At 39.0% G+C, this 22,114-nt stretch overlaps 1 protein-coding gene across 1 annotated transcript; it reads left to right on the plus strand.

Moving 5' to 3' along the window:
- Positions 1–3,779: 3,779 nt before the first annotated feature.
- LOC148131315 (uncharacterized) lies at positions 3,780–11,523 on the plus strand. Its single transcript, XM_087960005.1, has 4 exons — positions 3,780–3,808; positions 8,943–9,083; positions 9,321–9,458; positions 9,770–11,523. The coding sequence occupies exons 1-4, from the start codon at positions 3,780–3,782 to the stop codon at positions 10,278–10,280; spliced, it is 819 nt and encodes a 272-aa protein (XP_087816131.1). The 3' UTR covers positions 10,281–11,523.
- Positions 11,524–22,114: the final 10,591 nt, after the last annotated feature.

The raw sequence follows: 22,114 nt of genomic DNA on the forward strand, positions 1-22,114 counted from the left end.
ACGGCTTTCAGGAAGGAAAATGAAGTGAACACCGTACCCGGTGGCCCAGGAGCAGCAACAAGGATATCATCCATGTAGTGATACACCAGAAATTGTGGAAAAGCAGAACGATAGGGTAGCAAGACATTATTTACATAGTGTTGACACATGGTGGGGCTGTTGAGCATGCCTTGAGGTAAGACTTTCCATTGAAAGCGGGAGGAGGGAGAGGAGTTGTTTAGGCGAGGTAAAGTGAAAGCGAATAAGGCACGATCTTGTACATGCAAAGGGATAGAAAAAAAGCAGTCTTTTAAATCAATGACCATTAGATCAAATTTCTCAGGGATGATGTTGGGATTTGGAAGACCACATTGTAGCGCCCCCATTGGTTTTATAATGGTATTCACGGCCCTTAAATCATGCAATAGCCTCTATTTTCCTGACTTTTTCTTTATGACAAAATGGGGGTGTTATATGGGCTGACAGATGGTTCAACATGCCCTTTGACAATTTGGTCCTGGACAAGTGATTGCAGGGCCTCTAGTTTGTCTATCGTAAGGAGCCATTGGTCTACCCAAACAGGTTCTGTGGTTTTTAATTGTAGCCGCAGTGGAGTTTTAGCAAAAGATTCCATTAATCAATAATGAGTTTTGTGTTAAGTTGAGACATAAGATCACGACCCCACAGGTTAGTATGTAATGGAAGGACCAAAGGTTGAAGGTAGGCAGTGTGAGAAATATCAGAGGAACTCACCGTAGCCAGTGTTTGCTACGGTGGGCGTGCTGAACTCCTCCCACTCCCCGAACGGCTGGGGCAGTTTCCAAAGGCCAATCGTCCGGCCACTCAGCCGTTCGGATCAGTTCCAGTATCTAAGAGACCCGAAAAGACTTTGTTACGGATTGTGAATTGTAACACAGGCCTGGCTTGTTCCACTGTTTGATGGACAGTAAATGCCCAAGCATCAGCCATTTTAACAGGCACCGGAACAGCGGTTGCTACTAATTCTCCCTTGCTAAATTTTGTGGGAGTATTTCCAATTACTGCCATGGCCACTGATGAAAAGTCATCAGAATCTCTCAGAAATGGAGAAGCAATGATTCCCATGAGGTCTCGGATGGGATAAATTATGAGGGGCGTCATGGCAGGAGGGATCATTTTCAGGCATGTGGGGAGAAAGTAAACAGTGCCTGGAATGTCAATCTCCATATCTTCTGAGGCAATTAGTTGGAAAGATATGGAGTCAGCCTTTGGAGCGGGGCTGGCTGATCGCCCCCCCCTCTAGTTTCCCTGTGGCTGAGAAATGTTGCTGTGACACTGGTTTGCCCAGTGGTACCCTTTCTTGCACCTTGGGCACACTGTTTTAGGTTTGGTGTTGTTTTGTGTATTATCTCTGGCTCTACATTGTGCTTTAAAATGGCCAGGTTTCCCACAATTGAAGCAGTTTCCGGCTGGCCTGTTTTGAGAATTTGCTTGCTGCAAGGCCATGGCCAGATGCTCCATATTGTAAGAGACAGTTCCCACGATTCTGCAAGCCTTTAGATAGTCCGAGAGGGAAGCCCCCCCTCGGGCAGATAGAGGCTGCAGAATCCTCTTGCAATCCTCATTTGCATTTTCAACAGCCAGTTTTAACAGAAGCTCTTTACGGGCTTCTTCATTTGAGATTTGTCTCTGAATGGCTTTCTGAAGCTCTTCTACAAACTCAGCATAGGGCTGATGTGAGCCTTGAGTAATTTTTGAAAAAGATCCTATGATGCCAGAGGTAGGATCATCGACTTTGTCAAGGGCTTTGACCGCTATGATACTGATAGAGGCAAGAATACGTTGTGGGAGAGTCGCCTGAGCTGCTAAGTCCATATATCGCCCCGCACCGAAGATTTGATCCGCTCTCGCGGCCGCGCCACGATTGCGGGCAAATCTCTCAGCTTCAGCGCGAAAATCTGACTCCCAAACAACATACTGTGGTCCAGTCAGTATCATACGGAAAAGATCTTTCCAATCTTGGGGTAACATGAAAAAGGAGGTGCTGATGGTGTTAATGAAGCCTCTGACATATGGTGCCTGGATGCCGTACATGGCCACGGCTTGTTTTAAATCTCTGATTAATTTCATGGGTAAAGGTTCAAGTCTAGGCACCATATTTCCGGCTCCATCCCCTATATATTCAACAGGACAGAGAGAGAGCTCCTCCAGGGTAAGAGAGCCCTCCCTGCGTCCCTGCGCCATGGCTTGTGCTATCGCTCCCATGGGTGTTTGATCCTCCGCAGAATTTAAGTTAGGAGGATTTATGGGTTTAGGAGCTGTGGGGGAGGAAGCTTCCAACGGGAGAGCGTCCTTTGTTTTGGTTTCAGCTGTATAAGGAGGAGGACCCGGGGGGGCTTTGGTCAGTGCTAAACCATGGATTTTTAAACATTCCATGACTATTCTCCATGTGGTCAGAATCTTTGGCGGAGCCCTGGGGTTATCATGAAGATAATCACCCAAACGTTGCCATGTGGAGACTTTCAAGGACCCTTTCTCCGGATAAGCCGGGCATTGTGTGTAAATATAAGTCAAAAGGGTGATAAGGTCCTTTTTAGTTGGAACCGGGAGCGTTTTGCCCTGATTCCTAAGAATAAGAATTGAACTCTTCGTTAATTCTCCTAATTCCTGCAAATGTGCTATCTGCGCTTTGGAGAACTTTCCGCCCATACTCACCTGAAGGGAGGATGTCTTCTTTGCAGAAGATTCCTGGGGAGGGATCCGTGACACGAAACGGCGTCCCTGGGTTGCAACTGGCTCGTCCGGCCGGGTGAGATAAGCAGTCGAAGATAAACGCACCCGTTTCTTTTAACGGATCACGTCGGGGTCACCAGATGCAGCTTTGCTCCACATTTGGAAGGCTGCCCACTGGGTGGTCGAATGCATCAAGAAAGACACCAACGCAGGTTCTATCTTGGATGAGCTGCCCCGATCACAAGTTCGGTAAGCTCTTTTATTAAAAAACACACAGTGATACGTCACAAGCAGTGAAATCTATCCAATCATTAAGTTACATGAGAAGGAATATTAGTGCACACATAGTAACATCCAATCAGTTACATGGTTAGTTTAAAAGGTACAAAGTAACAAATCAGCGCCTGCATTTCAGTTATTCACCCATGATGACGTGTTTGTTGATTGATGATCTCTGTTCCTGGTACGCGCTTCCAACCTATGTGAGGCCTAGCCTGTACCGAAACTGTAGAAACTAATTTATTACTGCAGATCCCCCCATAGTATGTACCCCTTAAGTATTAAGAGTTCTGTTTGTCTATTCCGGAACAGTCTGATGGTCTCGTCGCTCTCAGTTTCTGGCCATCCTTTTCCTACCCAATTTAAAATCTGCGCCAGGTTTTTGTCTCTAGCTGTTTCCCTAGCAATGTCTGCTGCCGTTACGGGTAGGTTTTCTAATGTCTCTATTTGAAGGGTCGATGTGGTTGGTGCTGGGTCGTCTTCTATGTCAGGTAGAGGGCAACAGCTAAGCGCGTCAGCATGATTTATGTCCTTTCCAGGTTGATAGGTCAATTTGTAGTTATAGGCAGCCAGGAATTCATTCATGGTGACAGTGTATTAGGTGTAGCTTTGTTTCCTGCAATGATGCCCAGGAGTGGCTTGTGGTCTGTGACTAGTGTGAAAGTTCTCCCATAGATATATTCGTGGAAACATTTTATTCTAGTGACAGCGGCCAATGCCTCTTTGTCTACTTGACTGTAGTTCTGCTCCGGCTTTGACAGAGTCTTTGAATAGAATTCTATGGGTGCTTCTTTCCCATCTGGTAATACATGGCTGAGTATAGTGCCGACGCCAAAAGGTGATGCATTGCAGGTTAGTGTTATTGGAAGTGTCTCGCTGTATTGTATTAGTACGCAGTCTGATGTGATCAAGTTTTTTATCTCCTGGAATGCCGTTTCTTCTCGTCACCCCCAGGACCAGGTTGCTTTCTTGTCAAGCAACCTGTGTAGTGGTTCGGCAATGGTTGCTTTCTGTGGTAGGAATATATTATAAAAGTTAATGAGTCCTAAGAAAGCTTGCAGATCAGTTTTATTTGTGGGTCTGGGGGCTTCCTTGATTGCTCTGACTTTATTTTCAGTGGGGTGGATTCCTTCGCTGTCTACAAGATATCCTAGGAATTCAACTATGCTGGCAGCTAATTGGCACTTCTTTTTTACTTTTAGTCCCGCCTCCTTGAATTTGCCTAGGACTTCTTAGGCAATCACGCGGTTGTTCTTTGTCCCTGGCTGATACCAGGACATCATCAAAGTATGGTACTACCCCTTTTATTCCTTGCAATAGGCGTTTCATTAAGCTATGGAACTTCCCTGGGGCGACGCTGACGCCAAATTGTAGTCTGTTGCATTTGAATGTCCCCCTGTGCGTCACGATTGTCTGGGCTTCCATTGTTTCGAGGTCAATGGGCAACTGTTGGTACGCCTGTGCGAGGTCTCATTTCGTGAAGATTTCCCCCCCCCCCAGGGAATGTAATAGATGCTGTACCACTGGAACTGGGTATGCGCTTTGTTGGAGTGCGTGGTTAAGGGTTGCTTTGTAATCCCTGCAGATGCGCACTGATCCATCAGGTTTAATTGGTGTAACAATTGGGGTTTCCCACTTAGCGTGGTCAATTGGTTCTAAAACCCCTTGTGCAATGAGTTTATCCAATTGCTCATTGATTTTTGGTTTTAGTGCGAAAGGAACCCGCCTCGCCTTTAGTCTTATAGGGGCTATGTTTGGGTTTAGACTAAAGGAAATTGGGGACCCCCAGTACTTGCCCAGTTTTCTGTTGAACACGTCCCAGAACTCTTCCATCAGGTCATCTTCCCACTCTGTTTCAGTGATGGTGTTTATCCCTATGACTTCAATTCCGTGGGGAACTTCCGGTCTGTCGGCTTCGCTAGCGGCAGGGATTTGCGATCCTGCGCGATCCCTGCCACGCTAGCCGCTTTGGTGCCTCCGATCCACGGATCTGGAGGCTAAGGCTGCCACGAAGAGGCAGCCGAAGATAAGGGGGAGCTGGTGAGGGGGTTGGGGGTGTTGCAGACCCCCTTCCCAGCCAGCAAAACCCCCTTCTCCCAAGACGGTCGAGCGGCGGTCTGTAATGGCCGCCTCAAAGAAGCCGGCAGCTGGGTAAGACTGAGCAGGAGGAAGAGAGGAGAAAGTTGTCAAGAGAAAGTTTCTTTGGCTGACCCAGGATTTTAAGAGGCGTTTAATCCTGAGAACTATGGTTTTCTGAACAACACTTTGTTTCCAGAGGAGGATTACAAGCGGCAAAATTGAGTGCTGAAAGGGAAAGTTCACTCTCCTTCCTTATGGAATCAACAAATGGCCATTGAGAAACCTGTTGTTTTTTTTATAAAAGGTAAAAACTTGGCTTCTTGTTATAAGTGGGAAGGAAGAGGACTATATATATATATATATATATATATATATATATATATATATATATATATATATATATATATATATATATACATACATACATATATATATATATATATATATATATATATATATATATATATATATATATATATATATAGTATATGCCGGCGTATAAGACGACCAGCGTATAAGACGACCCCCAACATTTCCACTCAAAATATAGTTTGTTATATACTTGCCCCTCTTCCGCACGCCTTCCACTTTTGCACTTTTTTTTTTTTTGAGGCACTTTTGTGCACCGTGGAAACGAATCCCGTGAAGCCGAAAGGAGCAGCCAGCCTTCTCCCAGCTCCCAAGGAAAGCGAGGCTCGCACCGCCCGGGCTCTGCTGAGGTATCCGGCTGGGGCTGTCAGGAGTTGTTACCGCTGGCGCAGCTCGCGTGGCTCCAGTCCCGCGTTGCCTCGGGAAGGAAAGGCAAAAAGGAAGAGCCGCGGCGGCGCTTTGCAATGGCAGCAGCGGCTCCTGGTTTTGCCTTTCCCTTCCCAAGGCAATGCGGGACTGAGCTGCGAGCCGCGCCAGCGGTAAGAACTCCTGACAGCCCCAGCCGGATACCTCAGCGGAGCTCGGGCAGTGCGAGCCTCGCTTCCTTGGGAGCTGGGAGAAGGCTGGCTGCTCCTTTCGGCTTCACGGGATTCGCTTCCACGGTGCGCAAAAGTGCCTCAGCCGCGGGCAGCCGCAGTGCTTCCCAATTACTATTTGCCGGCGTATAAGACGACCCGGCATATAAGACGACCCCCAATTGGAGGCATGTTTTTCAGGGCAAAAAGTCATCTTATACGCCGGCAAATACGGTAATATATATATATAATATATAATATATAATATATAATATATAATATATAATATATAATATATAATATATAATATATAATATATATATATATGGATCTTTGGTTATTCAGGGTTCTCTCCCGCGTAAGATTCAAAGTATCTAGGCAGCGTTTGGCGAGGTCCCACTCGCCATCTTCAGGCTGGTGCTTTGGCTTAGTGCTTGCACTGGCACTAAGTGCTTGCACTGGCACTAAGCCGAAAGCACCAGCCTGAAGATGGCGAGTGGGACCTCGCCAAACGCTTGCCTAGATACTTTGAATCTTACGCGGAGAGAACCCGAATAACCAAAGATCCACATACAAATACCCGAGAACCTCAGAAAACAAATATATATATATATATATATATATATATATATATATATATATATATATATATATATATATATATATATATATATATATATATATATATATATATATATATAAAGATTTTGTTGGAGGAGATCTTGCCTTGAAGATCTTGAGACCAGAAATTAATTGCAATAAGGCTTTAAAGTATAGATTGGAGGTTTTTTCCTTTCCCTTTGATACCTCCCCAGGAAGAGAAAGTGAGAACTTTGTGTATTGTTTGGACTGATTGACTCTCTCTGGAACTTTGGGGAATTGCTCTAACTTTTGAAACATTTTGGCTGCTTTAAGAAGAAGAATAAAGAATGGCTTTATCTGTTGATGAACTTAGAGAATATGAAGAAAGAAAGGACGCTGTGAAAGAAGCCTTCCTCTTTTTAGAAATGGCGCTTGTTAATTATCAAATACAACAACAGATGGAAGAAATGGAAGGAGAAGAATTTAGTTAAGAGAGAAAGGAGAAAGAAAGGAAGGAAAATGAAGGACTTAAGACTTAAAAAAATACTTAAGAAAGGAAAAAATAAGATGCAAAACCAACTCAATGTTAATGCTACTGAGCAAAAGGAGAAAGGAATACAACAGAGAGGGGAAGCTAAAGGGGGAGGAAAAAAGGTTAGGTGGGATAAGAAAGGAAGGGAAAAGGGAGGGAAAAGCCACAAAGGTATAAAACAAGATGGGAAAAATGGAATTTTGTTTAGGGATAATTTCTTTAAAAAAGAAGATTCTGCAAGGTACATAAGATGGTATTGTAGTATATGTATTAGAAATAGAAAACTAGAATGTTATAAGAATTAATAAAAGATTAAAATATTGAAATGTTTAGTAATGATAGATTTTAAAATTTAATAAAAGATTAAAAGGAATGTTTAAAATATTGAGTTTAATTTAAAAGTTTAATTTACTGTTGTTTTGATCTTATTATAAACTCATTATTGTAGCACTTGTTTCTTGAAATAGACAATTGGAATGTTATAAGATTTAAAATTTAGATTTATTATTTAATTATATTAATTATTATGGACTTATTATTTTCTCTCTTTAGAGGTTAGTAGGTTGAATGTACTAAGCAGAATCAGATTGGGTATTAGGTGTTATTCTAAATATTTTTAGGGGGAGGATAGAAAGGCATCATACCTTGATCAGTGATTTCAGGAGAAATTCTTTTTTTTTTACTTGCTGTAGGGAATGAGATAAATGGATAATTTGGAAAGAATGGACAAAAAATATAAATATAATGATTTAAATTAAAATGAATTAAATAAAATAGAAATAAGAAGAGTGAAAAGCGGGGAGAAGTTATATAGAAGATATAGAATGGTAAATAAGATAGGTAATGGTATATAAGATGAGCACGAATTTAATTGAAGTCCATACAAAGAGAGGTAATCTGGGGCCAAACTACTTTCTTAAAAGAAGTTTTATATTTTTGTGTTTTGTGTGTCTATGTTTTCTTTGAGAATTAATAAAACCTCGGAGGAATGTTGGATGAGAATAATGTTAAACAAGACAGAGAGGAATGAAGAGGATGATTATAAACTGGATAAATATAGAAAATTAATAATAATGAAATTGAATACGAAAAGAGAAATAATGAGAAATTTGTTAAGAGATATCTATATGGTTATATTGAAATGGTGAAAAGCAGAATTATGTTGTATAAAATAATATTTTATTTGACTTGTAAAGTTAATAATGGAGAGGTTTTATGTATTTAAAGGTTAACGATGGTTTGTTTGTCTTTAAAATCAATAAAATTTGTTTCAAAAAAAAAAAAAAAAGAAGTGAGAACTTTCCCCATATCCTACATCCATAGCTTTACTTTGCTTCTGAAAATCATTTTGAATTTGTTTGAGCCTTTCGTGGAATGTATAAAAAAAAAGAAAAATAAATGGTTAAAGTGTTATTTCCTGTGTGTTTATATAAATACACACAAACACACACACATGCACACATATGAAGGTATTTTGATGTGTTTTAATTGAAGAAAAAGATTGATAATTCAAGTAAAAAAACAAATTAAGGGAGCTAATTTCTCTCCGGTATTCGTAATTTGCAGAAAGACAATAGAAATGTCAAAACTGCTGACAGAAAAAGAGGAGCTGGAATTTAAAAATTCAGGAGCTTACGAATAAAAATCTTCAACTGGCCAAAGAAAAAGAGGAACTCTGTGAAGAATATGAAGAAAAGCTGAGCAGGTGAGAAAAGTTTAGATGGCAACCCTGACTTTCTCTTCCTTTCTCAGTTATTTCAATTAGTTTTAATTTTGAACAAGTTTTATGATTCCAATAAAAAAAATCTAAGGGGGCTAATTTCACTATTTTACAGGAAAAGTAGCTCCGATGAGTCTGGGCAGCTGGACAAACTCAGACGGGAGAATGAGAGTCTCAGGTGCCAGGTTCAAAGATTTGCTGGAGAAAAAGCAGAGCTCCTGCGAGAAAATAATCATCTTAAAGAAGAACATTATAGGTGAGAAATATTTAGATGCAACCTTAACTTTTTTTCCCAAAGATAAATTTACTTATTAGAGCCCTTAGGCCAGATACACTGGATAAAAGAAATATTCCATTCTTTGATAAGTATGTATAAGTGAATAAGAGCAATAGGTATAATGAAATACAAAAATAATTAGGAGTGTAGGTATGCTTAGTAATTCAAGTAAAAAATTAAGAGGGCTAATATCACTCTGGTCCTCAATATTTACAGAAAGACAGCAGTGATGTCAAAACTGATATCAGAGAAAGAAGAGCTTCTAATCCAGACCAAGATCCTGGCGTTCAAAAATATTCAATTAAGTGATGAGAAAGAGGCGCTCTGCAGAGAGTACGAAGAAAGACTGTGGAGGTGAGAAATTTTTAGATAGCCACCATGAACTTCATGGTGTTCTGTTCCAGAATTTTTATATTAAGTTCTCCTTATCTTAGAAAGCTTGGAAAAACTTGACAATCTCCTTACTTTACCAAGAAATTAATGAATTATGGCTCATTATACTTTTACAAATACAAATCTAGGAGTTAATCCCATGGAAGTGAATGGGAAGATATGTATAGGAGATATGTATATGTATAGGAGATCCCCTATACCTCCAATCCCCACTGGACAACAATATTTATACACTTCAAGAATGAAAGCTAACCATCTGATTTTTTTTCTAGAGAGAAACAACTGAGGAAGGGCTGCCGTGCATTCTTGATGGAGAGAGACCAGATGGACCAGAGACTTAGTAGTTGGGAGTGCAAAAGAGGCTCTGAGAGTGTTTGCCAAACAAGGGCAGACATTACAGAGGACAAGACAGAAGAAGCTCATGAAAAAATGGTGGACCATCAATTAAATAAGAAGTGGCTTAAAGCTTCGGTAGACAGCCTCAAAATCAAAAAATCTAAGGAACCCAGGGCAAATGTACTGAGATGGCTTCAGCAATCTCTGAAAATCCTGAAAAAGGATTACTCTAAACTGTCAAGATACACCCTGCCAGAATGGCTTAAAGCATCCACGACCAACCTCCCAAAGGAATGCGATGAGGCATCCAGGGAGGATGTGAATGGTTGGCTGCATGTATCACTAAGTCATCTCCAAGAAGAAGGGCCAGAAACGTGTGATTTGGATGTGCAGGAATGGCTTGAAGCATCTATTGTAGGCATTCAACATCGACAAAAGTCCAAGTAAAAGTCTTGAGGAAGCCTAAGGAAGGGATGGTTTGAAAAATCAATAGAGAACCTCAAGAAGTAACGTCCTGAAGGATCTGTGGTGAATATATTCGAATGGTTTCAAGGATTCTGGAGAACCTAGACCAGTTCTTGAAAAGCGGCTTTGACAATCCGTGGAAAACCTGCAAGAAAAAGGTTCTGAAGTATCTAAAGAAGATGCCCAAAATGGCTCAAAATATCTGTAAAGAATCTTGAGAAGGAAAGACCTAAAACACCAAACCTGGATACTCAGGAATGGCTTGAAGCCTCTATTTAAGGCATTCGGGATCTACAGAAGTCCCTGATAGAGATTACAGGAACTCTAAGGAAGAGATGGTTTGTCAGTAGAGAATCAATAGAGAACCTCAAGACGAAATGTTCTGAAGGACCCGTGGAAAATATATTACAATGGCTTCAAGGATCCTTAGAAAGCTTTTCATTTTCTGAAGAACCTGTACCACCACTTCTTGAAAAATGGCTTCAACAATCCCTGAAAACTTGGAAAAGGTCCTGAAACATACAAACAAGATGCCAAAAATGGCTTGAAATATCTGTAAATAGTTTCAGAGAGGAAGGACCTGAAGCATCCCGTCTAGGTACTCAGGAATGACTTGAAGCATCTATTAGGGGCATCCAGGATCTCAAATACTCTTAAGGAATCAAAATCAAACATGGTAAAGAGGAAGGAGAGAGTGATTTGTATAGAACCTGTTTGCTCTGAAAGAAACTAAAAGATGGATGGATGGATGGTTTCAAACATCTTTAGCAAGTTCCAGAAAGCATGGTTCTATCCCATCCAAAACAGATATGCAAGCATGGCTACAAACATCTCTGAAAAAACTCAGATGAGAATCCCCGGAAGAAGCCAGAAACAACCCAGAAGAATGGCTCTAGGAATCCACAGAAAATGTCCTGAAGAAATTGAGCAATATGTGAATGAGTAGCTTGAGATAGTCTTCAATCACCTCCATGAGGAAGGGCCTGAAACCTCCCATCCCATCCCATTTTGGTATAGACTTGTCTCTCATTTCTGCTGCTTCTAGTGTGACTGGGATCAAGATGACCAAATGAACACAATGGAAACCTATCGGCAAATATGTATTGTTATGCTTTTTTAAAACTGCTTGGGCTTTTTTTAAAGTGAGTGGCATGCTGTTTTCCTAACTATGGACTATGGTATTACAGCATGAGCTTCATTCCCAGTGAATGCTTGTCATCAACCATGGTGATTATCTAGATGCTGCCTTAAGTTGGGTGGGAGGAGAAAAGAAAGAGTGGAAGAAAAAAGGAAAGGAGATTGATATGGAGGAAGAAAAGGAAAGAAGCAGGGCCAAACAACAAGCATGATTTATGCCAAAATGCCAAGAATGGATAGACAACGGTAGAGTACAGACAAAGGATAAACCAAGATTGCATATGACATACAGGCTGTCACACTAACTACAGAGCACAACTCACAAAAACAAAGAAATCCTTGGGAATTAGGAATTATGCCAGTGAGAGCTGGATGATGCCCGAAGATAACCATCAAAGTTAAATAATTCTCAATGATAGCCTATCAAGAAACCTCAAGCCAAGTAAGATGTCACAAAAGCTGTCACCAAGGATCTAGTTGAAGAAATGCTATGACTTCAATTCCTAATGGTGCAAACCATTCGAGTCCCAATAGGCTAGGTTGATTCCAGTCGACTATGGTTAGTGGAAGGACTCTGGTGTATTTTTTGAATGTTACCTTGAATTGTCCAGTACCTACAATGGGTATTTTGTGCCCCTGGTAGTCTTTCAGCGTTAGTGTTTGTCTTTCGAGTCCTTCCCGGCTTATGTCTGCTATCAGTCTTTTTATGGTGTCCCACGATACCATTGATAAGTATGAGCCTGAGTCCACTTCCATCCGGCACGGCTGCCCTTCTATGGTGACCTGGACATATACTTTCCTGGCGTTTGTTGTGTTGGAGTGTCCGATGGTCACCGTCTGGTGTGTTTTCTCTCTTCCGTTGCTTGTTTCTTTCCCTCGCCTGTTTCTGTTGTCTTGGGTCCAGTGGCTCCCTGTTTGTCTCTCCCTCTCTCTGGGGGGGGTGTTCCATCTTTGTCTAGGGCTGTAGTTTTTTCTTGCTTGGCATGTCCTAGCAATATGCTCGCTGGTTCCCTTTGTCTCAGAATCCCACCTTTGTCGCCAGTGTTATGTCGCGGGAATGAGATTCAGGACACCAGCATGATTGTCAATTGTTTTACTTCCTTCTAGGACTGAGCGCTGAAGAAACCGTGGCAGCCCTTTTTATACTTGGGCTGCTTGCGGCTGTGGTCAGTGACGGCTCTTCAAATTTCCCGCCGCCATGGACCGACCAATTACAGGTAAGCATGCTAATACATAACAGCAAGGGGCTTGTGTTCATCTCCAGCCTTTTTAAACAGCAGCAGAGATCACTGGATAGAAACGCAAAGAAAGCTTCCTATGTTTGGTATGTAACACAGTATGGCTTGATGGTTTGGTAATGCTGCAGCCTGCTTTAGGCTACCTATGCAAGGCCAGACCCATTCTGGTGGTCAGCCCCAGATATCTGATGGATACAGTTGATTTCTAGTGAGAGCTGGGTTTGTTAGTGATCTGGTCTCTTTGCATAATTGCTTCTGAATAGTAAATTTCTTTGGGTGGCTCCTGTGTTTGATTGTAAATTTGCTTTGTTATTGAAAGTAAATCAATCTGTTGGGATAAATCTGATATGTTTATGTGTATGTGTATGTGTGTGTTTTTGGCGAAGTGTCAGGCAACAACCAGGTGCAAGATAAGTGGCTCATTGAGAATCCAAAGACAATGAGCATACCGGTTAATAAGGAGATTTCAGGCTTTATTAAGAACATGTAGCAGGCAAATGAAATACAAGAAAGCTTGAAGTCTAATGTCCAAAGACACTTTTTCAAGAGGCAACTGGACTTTCTTGTTTTTTCTTTGAAGACATTTCGCTTCTCATCCAAGAAACTCTGACTGAATGTTGGACATGGGAGGATTTATATTCCTTGCAGATAGCTGGTCATTTGCATTCTTTTAGAGAGTATTTGAAGCCACCTGGAGGTTTGTCTGTGTCCTCAGGGTCACCTGGTAGTACAAATGGGTGTGGAGCCCTTTTGGAACTCCTGATTTTCTGGAAATTCGTTCATAGTCCCACACTATCAAGTCCAATGGTCTTTCTTCAGCTGCTGGCAATCCCATTTCAAGTGCTGACAGGGCAATTTCATGGTTTTAAAGTTTGGCACCTAAATTCCATAGTCATAGCAAGACCAGACCATGGCCCATAAGTGTCGGATGGGCATAGAAATCTGAGAACTTTCCTGATAAGGCACACCTTCCCTTCCACGTAGGCTGCATTGTTATGACAGTAATGCTGCAGTCAAGGGAACACTCCTGATTTTGATTGATTCCTTTTCACTTTCAAAGCTTCCAGGTTTCACATCTGGCTTTTCCATGAGAGCTGCATTTTATACATAGAGCTCAGTTGATTCCAAAGAAACGCAAGGATCAACAGTGAAGATCCATTTGAAATAGTCCAAAAGAGCGTAGCACATGCTGAAACTGAGCTGACACTGGACAAACCTTCTGTAAAAATCAGATGAAAACACAGGATTTCTCTGAAGAGCAGTACTGCACATGTTCCTGGATTGCAGTCCCTGAGAGAAGGCCCATGAGTTGGGAATTTCTACCCCCAAAATACTGGAGGTCCACAGATTCTCCAGCAGAGAAGGTGCAGTATTCAGAATGCTTCTCATCAAGATGCTTCAGAAATCCTTACCACAGCCATGACAAATAAATCTCTCTTGTTCCTTTCCTAAATATCCTGCACTAAGTGATCATGGCTTGTTTAAGATATGAGTCCACATGGGGGTGATTTCCACACCTTCTGATCCATAAACTAACCTCTTAGTTATAGAATGATATCTCATTTTGTTCGTTTCTGTGTAGGGTAAATTCACATGAGACTGTGTAACACTAATATGTATTGTTTAGGAAAAATGCTTCCTCTTCATAACACACAGAAACTGAGGTGTGCATCTAAAATTGTTGTCATTGCTGACTGATTCTAATTTCTAAACTAATGCTTAAATGCATTTCAGCCAGATCCTTGATGACAGCTGAGTTTGTCCAGCTGCCCAGGCTCATCTGAACTATTTTTTTTCTCTAAAATATCAATATCAAGAGCAGAGTGAAATTAGCCCCCTTAGGGTTTTTTTATTTGAATAATAAAACCTGTTTAAAATTAAAACTAATTGAAATAGCTACTATTTTGTTCATTATCCACGTTCTTATATTTTAATTAATGTAGTTTTGCTACAGGAATCAATACTGGAATGATTTACTGGGTACTTTTGAAATTCTCAGTAAAAGTGCTGAATCAGTAAATATATGCAGACTCTACCTTTATTATATTCTAATGGGATTTGATTAACTCCTTCAGCATTAAGTTAAGATATTTATATTTAAGAGTTTGATTAGTACAAATTAATATTTGTCATTTTCAGTATTTAGCATTACATAATCTATTATCACCAAGGAATCTTCAGAGCTTAAAAACATTTTTTTTTCTTTTTTCTCTTACATACTAAAACAGGCACAAGCCAATTCAAAACTATTTCCAGAAGTTTGTGCTGTGTACAGAATGATGGATGAGACTGAATTTGTGAAAATTAAAGATCAAAGTGGAAGCCAAGACCTGGCATAATTGAAAAGGACAGTAGTAGGTAGAAGATAAAACCCGGTTGGGCCATGAAGATTTCCTGTGAAGAGATTAATGATGTCTAATATCTGTTTGGGACCCAGTGCTCTCTTCTCTTCTTTTGCAATTGTTTTAATCAAAAACTAAGCCTCTGAAAGTGAAAGTCGTTGAAGAAACAAGGCTTCCTGCAATCAGAAAAATACACTAGCCTGGCTTGGAGAGCCAGAATGTTTGGAACAGGTTGAAAAGAATCATTTTCTTTTCCCTAACCTTGTTCCAGGCAATATAATTCAACCCAGAACATTACGTTAAGTATGTCCAGGGGAAGGAGCTTAGGAAAATTTAATATGAAATTCTGGAAGAGAAAGTCATTTTCTCAACTGTTCAGCTTTTCTTCATACTTTTCGTAGAGCTCCTCTTTTTCTTTGGTCAGCTGGAGATTTTTATTTATGAGCTCCTAAATCTTTTAAGTCAAGCTCCTCTTTTTCTGTCAAGAGTTGAAATTTCCATTGTCCTTCTGTGAATTATGAAGACCGGAGAGAAATTAGCTCCCCCCCCCCTTTTTTTGGAACTTCTTGAATTATCAACATTTTTCTTCAATTAAAACACATTAAAAATACTTCTCACAAATGCCTAACTGTCAACAAATCCCAATAAATTACTTCCTCAGAGATTAAGGCAATTACAAGTCAGGAATATATTTCTACATCAGCTCACTCACTTCCCATTATGACCCCATCACTGGGCTTCTTCACCTTTTATTATGACATGAAATATTTCTAAATAATGCCCACTCAAAAATTCCTCAGATGCTAGATTGCTTATCTGATGGGAACACATCTTTAAACTTAAATCTTGGCCCAGATGCATGCTAATGTTTTCTGGAAACCTGGCAGTTCCGTGAAGAATGAAAAACAAAATGATTTTTGAACGCCAGCATCTCAGTCCTGATTTGAAGCTCTTCTTTCTCTAATGTCAGTCTTGACATCACTGCTGTCTTTCTGTAAATTTTGAGGACCAGAGAGATATTAGCCCTCTTATTTTTTTACTTGAATTAAGCATACCTAACATTCCTAATTATTTTTGCATTCCATTATACCTATTGCTCTTCTTTTATTCACTTATACATACTTAAGAAAGAATGGAATACTTCTTTTATCCAGTGTATCTGGCCTCAGGGCTCTAATAAATAAATTTAAATTTGAAAAAAAAAGTCAAGGTTGCTATCTAAACATTTCTCATCTATAAAGTTCTTCTTTAAGGTCATTATTTTCTCATAGATGCTTGTCAGATTTTGGCAGCACATCCAACCAGCACGCAATTAAGTAATTCTGCAGGATTCATCTACATAAGAAACTTCTTTATATACAATACCATAGAGCACAAGCCAGCATACAAAATCATGAACGCAGAAGCAATATTCATAGAAGCAAGTCAAAAACAGAGTAGAAGTTACAGAGGCCAAACCTGTTCAGCAAGTCTAAGCCACGCCCAGACTCCAAACTGTAAACAAATACTATGTTTCAGTTTCCAAACAGTCCCCATTGGCTGACCTGTTACCATGTCTATACCAGCTCATAATTACTTACTGACAGAGCTCAACTTTTTCTCCAGCGTATTTTTGAATCTTGCAGTTCAGAAAGCTCCTTTTTCTCATATCCGTTAGTTCAAGATTTTTGAATGTCATCATCTCAGTCTTGATTTGAAGCTCTTCTTTCTCTAATGTCATACCTACGTTCCTAATTGTTTTTGCATTGCATTATACCTCTTGCTCTTATACATACTTATATACATATTTACGTATACATACATATGAAAGAATGGAATATTTCTTTTATCCAGTGTATCTGGCCTAAGGACTCAAATACATAAATTTGAATTTGAAAAAAATGTCAACATTGCTATTTCAATATTTCTCACCTATAAAGTTCTTCTTTAAGGTCATTATTTTCTCATAGGAGGTCCATTTTTTCTCCAGCGTATTTTTGAACCTTGCAGCTGAGACGCTCATTCTCCCGTCTGAGTTTGTTCAGCTGCCCAGACTCATCGGAGCTACTTTTCCCTGTAAAATATCAAGAGCAGAGCAAAATTAGCCCCCTTAGTGTTTTTTTTATTTGAATCATAAAACTTGTTTAAAATTAACATTTTAATTAAAATAGCTGAGAAAGGAAGAAAAAGTCAGAGTTGCTATCTAAAATTTTCTCACCTGATCAGCTTTTTTTCATACTGTTTGCAGAGTTCCTCTTTTTCTTTGGCCAGTTGGAATTGTTTATTTGTAAGCTCCTGAATTTTTAATTCCAGCTCCTCTTTTTCTGTCAGCAGTTTTGACATTTCCATTGTCTTTCTGCAAATTATGAAGGCCAGAGAGAAATTAGCTGCCTAATTTAAAAAAATAGCTTTTTTACTTGAATTATCAACCTTTTTCTTCAATTAAAACACATTAAAAATATCTTCATGACACCCATGTCATGTGTGTGTGAACACACAAGAAATATTCTTTTATCCAGTGTATCTGGCCTAAGGGCTCTAATAAGTAAATTTATATTTGAAAAAAAAAGTTAAGGTTTCATCTAAATATTTCTCACCTATAAAGTTCTTCTTTAAGATGATTATTTTCTCGCAGGAGCTCTGCTTTTTCTCCAGCGAATCTTTGAACCTGGCAGCTGAGACTCTCATTCTCCCGTCTGAGTTTGTCCAGCTGCCCAGACTCATCGGAGCTACTTTTCCTGTAAAACAGTGAAATTAGCCCCCTTAGATTTTTTTTTAACTTGAATCATAAAACTTTTTTAAAATTAAAACTAATTGAAATAGCTGAGAAAGGAAGAGAAAGTCAGGGTTGCTATCTAAAATTTTCTCACCTGCTCAGCTTTTCTTCATATTCTTCGCAGAGTTGCTCCTTTTCTTTGGTCAGTTGCTCCCTTTCTTTTATATTTATGAGCTCCTGAATTTTCAATTCTAGCTCCTCTTTTTTTCAGTGAGCAATTTTGACACTTCCATTGTCTTTCTGCAAATTATGAAAACCTGAGAGAAATAGGTTTCTTTGCTTGAATTATCAAGCTTTCTATTCAATTACAACACATTAAAACTGATTTTCAGAAGCAAATTAAATTTATGAATGTAGGATATGGGGAAAGTTCTCACTTCTCACAAAAGCTCCTGAATTTTTAATTCCAGCTCCTCTTTTTCTGTCAGCAGTTTTGACATTTCCATTGTCTTTCTGCAAATTATGAAGGCCAGAGAGAAATTAGCTCCCTTAGTAAAAAAAAAAATAGCTTTTTTACTTGAATTATCACTCTTTTTCTTCAATTAAAACATATTAAAAATACCTTCATGGGTACATGTGTGTGTGTGTGTAGTTTGAAGAAGATGGGAGGTTGAAAGATCTCCCCTATACATTTCTTCCCATTCACTTTCATGAGATTAACTCCTAGATTTGTATTTGTAAACGTATAATGAGCCATAATTCATTAATTTCTTTGTAAAGTAAGGAGATTTTCAGGTTTTTCCACGCTTTCTAAGATAAGAAAAACTTAATATGAAATTCTGGAACAGAACTCCATGAAGTTCATGATGGCTGTCTAAAAATATCTCACCTCCACTGTCTTTCTTCGTACTCTCTGCAGAGCGCCTCTTTCTCGTCACTTAGATGAATATTTTTGAATGTCAGCATCTCAGTCTTGATTCAAAGCTCTTCTTTCTCTTAAGTCATAGCTACATTCCTAATTGTTTTTGTATTCCATTACACCTATTGCTCTTCTCATATTCACTTATACATACATACGATGATATGAAAGAATACTTTTGTTATCCAGTATCCACTAATAATGTACAGCAGTCCTTCCTCAGTTGTTTATCTCTAGAAAAAAAATCACAAGGTTAGCTGTGAATCTGGACCAACAATGAAGTATTCTTAGTTAAAAAAATATTTGGCCTGGGTTCCTTAGATTTTTTGATTTTGAGGCTGTCTACCGAAGCTTTAAGCCACTTCTTATTTAACTGATATTCCACCATTTTTTCATGAGCTTCTTCTGTCTTGTCCTCTGTAATGTCTGCCCTTGTTTGGCAAACACTCTCAGAGCCGCTTTTGCACTCCCAACTACTAAGTCTTTGGTCCATCTGGTCTCTCTCCATCAAGAATGCACGGCAGCCCTTCCTCAGTTGTTTCTCTCTAGAAAAAAAATCAGACGGTTAGAAGTGTATAAATATGGTTGTCCAGTGGGGATTGGAGGTATAGGGGATCTCCTATACATATACATATCTCCTATACATATCTTCCCATTCACTTCCATGGGATTAACTCCTAGATTTGTATTTGTAAAAGTATAATGAGCCATAATTCATTAATTTCTTTGTAAAGAACTTAATATAAAAATTCTGGAGCAGAACACCATGAAGTTCATGGTGGCTATCTAAAAATTTCTCACCTTCACAGTCTTTCTTTGTAGTCTCTGCAGAGCGCCTCTTTCTCGTCACTTAGTTGAATATTTTTGAACGCCAGCATCTCGGTCTGGATTAGAAGCTCTTCTTTCTCTGATATCAGTTTTGACATCACTGCTGTCTTTCTGTAAATTTTGAGGACCAGAGAGATATTAGCCCTCTTATTTTTTTTACTTGAATTAAGCATACCTAACATTCCTAATTATTTTTGCATTCCATTATACCTATTGCTCTTCTTTTATTCACTTATACATACTTAAGAAAGAATGGAATACTTCTTTTATCCAGTGTATCTGGCCTCAGGGCTCTAATAAATAAATTTAAATTTGAAAAAAAAAGTCAAGGTTGCTATCTAAACATTTCTCATCTATAAAGTTCTTCTTTAAGGTCATTATTTTCTCATAGATGCTTGTCAGATTTTGGCAGCACATCCAACCAGCACGCAATTAAGTAATTCTGCAGGATTCATCTACATAAGAAACTTCTTTATATACAATACCATAGAGCACAAGCCAGCATACAAAATCATGAACGCAGAAGCAATATTCATAGAAGCAACTCAAATACAGAGTAGAGTTACAGAGGCCAAACCTGTTCAGCAAGTCTAAGCCACGCCCAGACTCCAAACTGTAAACAAATACTATGTTTCAGTTTCCAAACAGTCCCCATTGGCTGACCTGTTACCATGTCTATACCAGCTCATAATTACTTACTGACAGAGCTCAACTTTTTCTCCAGCGTATTTTTGAATCTTGCAGTTCAGAAAGCTCCTTTTTCTCATATCCGTTAGTTCAAGATTTTTGAATGTCATCATCTCAGTCTTGATTTGAAGCTCTTCTTTCTCTAATGTCATACCTACGTTCCTAATTGTTTTTGCATTGCATTATACCTCTTGCTCTTATACATACTTATATACATATTTACGTATACATACATATGAATGAATGGAATATTTCTTTTATCCAGTGTATCTGGCCTAAGGACTCAAATACATAAATTTGAATTTGAAAAAAATGTCAACATTGCTATTTCAATATTTCTCACCTATAAAGTTCTTCTTTAAGGTCATTATTTTCTCATAGGAGGTCCACTTTTTCTCCAGCGTATTTTTGAACCTTGCAGCTGAGACGCTCATTCTCCCGTCTGAGTTTGTTCAGCTGCCCAGACTCATCGGAGCTACTTTTCCCTGTAAAATATCAAGAGCAGAGCAAAATTAGCCCCCTTAGTGTTTTTTTTATTTGAATCATAAAACTTGTTTAAAATTAACATTTTAATTGAAATAGCTGAGAAAGGAAGAAAAAGTCAGAGTTGCTATCTAAAATTTTCTCACCTGATCAGCTTTTTTTCATACTGTTTGCAGAGTTCCTCTTTTTCTTTGGCCAGTTGGAATTGTTTATTTGTAAGCTCCTGAATTTTTAATTCCAGCTCCTCTTTTTCTGTCAGCAGTTTTTACATTTCCATTGTCTTTCTGCAAATTATGAAGGCCAGAGAGAAATTAGCTGCCTAATTTAAAAAAAAAAAGCTTTTTTACTTGAATTATCAACCTTTTTCTTCAATTAAAACACATTAAAAATATCTTCATGGGTGTGTTTGTGTAAACACACAGGAAATATTCTTTTATCCAGTGTTTCTGGCCTAAGGGCTCTAATAAGTAAATTTATATTTGAAAAAAAAGTCAAGGTTTCATCTAAATATTTCTCACCTATAAAGTTCTTCTTTAAGATGATTATTTTCTCGCAGGAGCTCTGCTTTTTCTCCAGTGAATCTTTGAACCTGGCAGCTGAGATTCTCATTCTCCCGTCTGAGTTTGTCCAGCTGCCCAGACTCAGAGGTATAGGGGATCTCCTATACATATACATATCTCCTATACATATCTTCCCATTCACTTCCATGGGATTAACTCCTAGATTTGTATTTGTAAAAGTATAATGAGCCATAATTCATTAATTTCTTGGTAAAGAACTTAATATAAAAATTCTGGAGCAGAACACCATGAAGTTCATGGTGGCTATCTAAAAATTTCTCACCTTCACAGTCTTTCTTCGTAGTCTCTGCAGAGCGCCTCTTTCTCGTCACTTAGTTGAATATTTTTGAACGCCAGCATCTCGGTCTGGATTAGAAGCTCTTCTTTCTCTGATATCAGTTTTGACATCACTGCTGTCTTTCTGTAAATTTTGAGGACCAGAGAGATATTAGCCCTCTTAACTTTTTACTTGAATTACTAAGCATACCTACATTCCTTATTATTTTTGCATTGCATTATACCTATTGCTCTTCTTTTATTCACGTATACATACTTATGAAAGAATAGAATATTTCTTTTATCCAGCGTATCTGGCCTCAGGGCTCTAATAAATAAATTTGAATTTGAAAAAAAATGTCAAGATTGCTATTTAAATATTTCTGTCCTATAAAGTTCTTCTTTAAGGTCATTATTTTCTTGTAGGAGCTCCGCTTTTTTTACAGTGTAATGTTGAAACTTGCACCTGAGATTCTCATTCTCCCGTCTGAGTTTGTCCAGCTGCCCAGACTCATCGGAGCTACTTTTCCTGTAAAACAGTGAAATTAGCCCCCTTAGATTTTTTTTTAACTTGAATCATAAATTTTTTTAAAAATTAAAACTAATTGAAATAGCTGAGAAAGGAAGAGAAAGTCAGGGTTGCTATCTAAA

This window comes from Notechis scutatus, chromosome 3 (genome assembly GCF_049901735.1).
Source record: "Notechis scutatus isolate UNSWTSFEM ecotype Mainland chromosome 3, rNotScu1.2, whole genome shotgun sequence".
NCBI classification, from domain to species: Eukaryota; Metazoa; Chordata; class Lepidosauria; order Squamata; family Elapidae; genus Notechis; species Notechis scutatus.

Coding starts and splice junctions, on each gene's coding strand:
- LOC148131315 (XM_087960005.1), top strand. CDS start 3,780: ATGGCTGAGTATAGTGCCGACGCCAAAAG. Junction 3,809..8,942: donor TATAGTGCCGACGCCAAAAG/GTGATGCATTGC, acceptor ACTATTTTACAG/GAAAAGTAGCTCCGATGAGT. Junction 9,459..9,769: donor TACGAAGAAAGACTGTGGAG/GTGAGAAATTTT, acceptor TTTTTTTTCTAG/AGAGAAACAACTGAGGAAGG.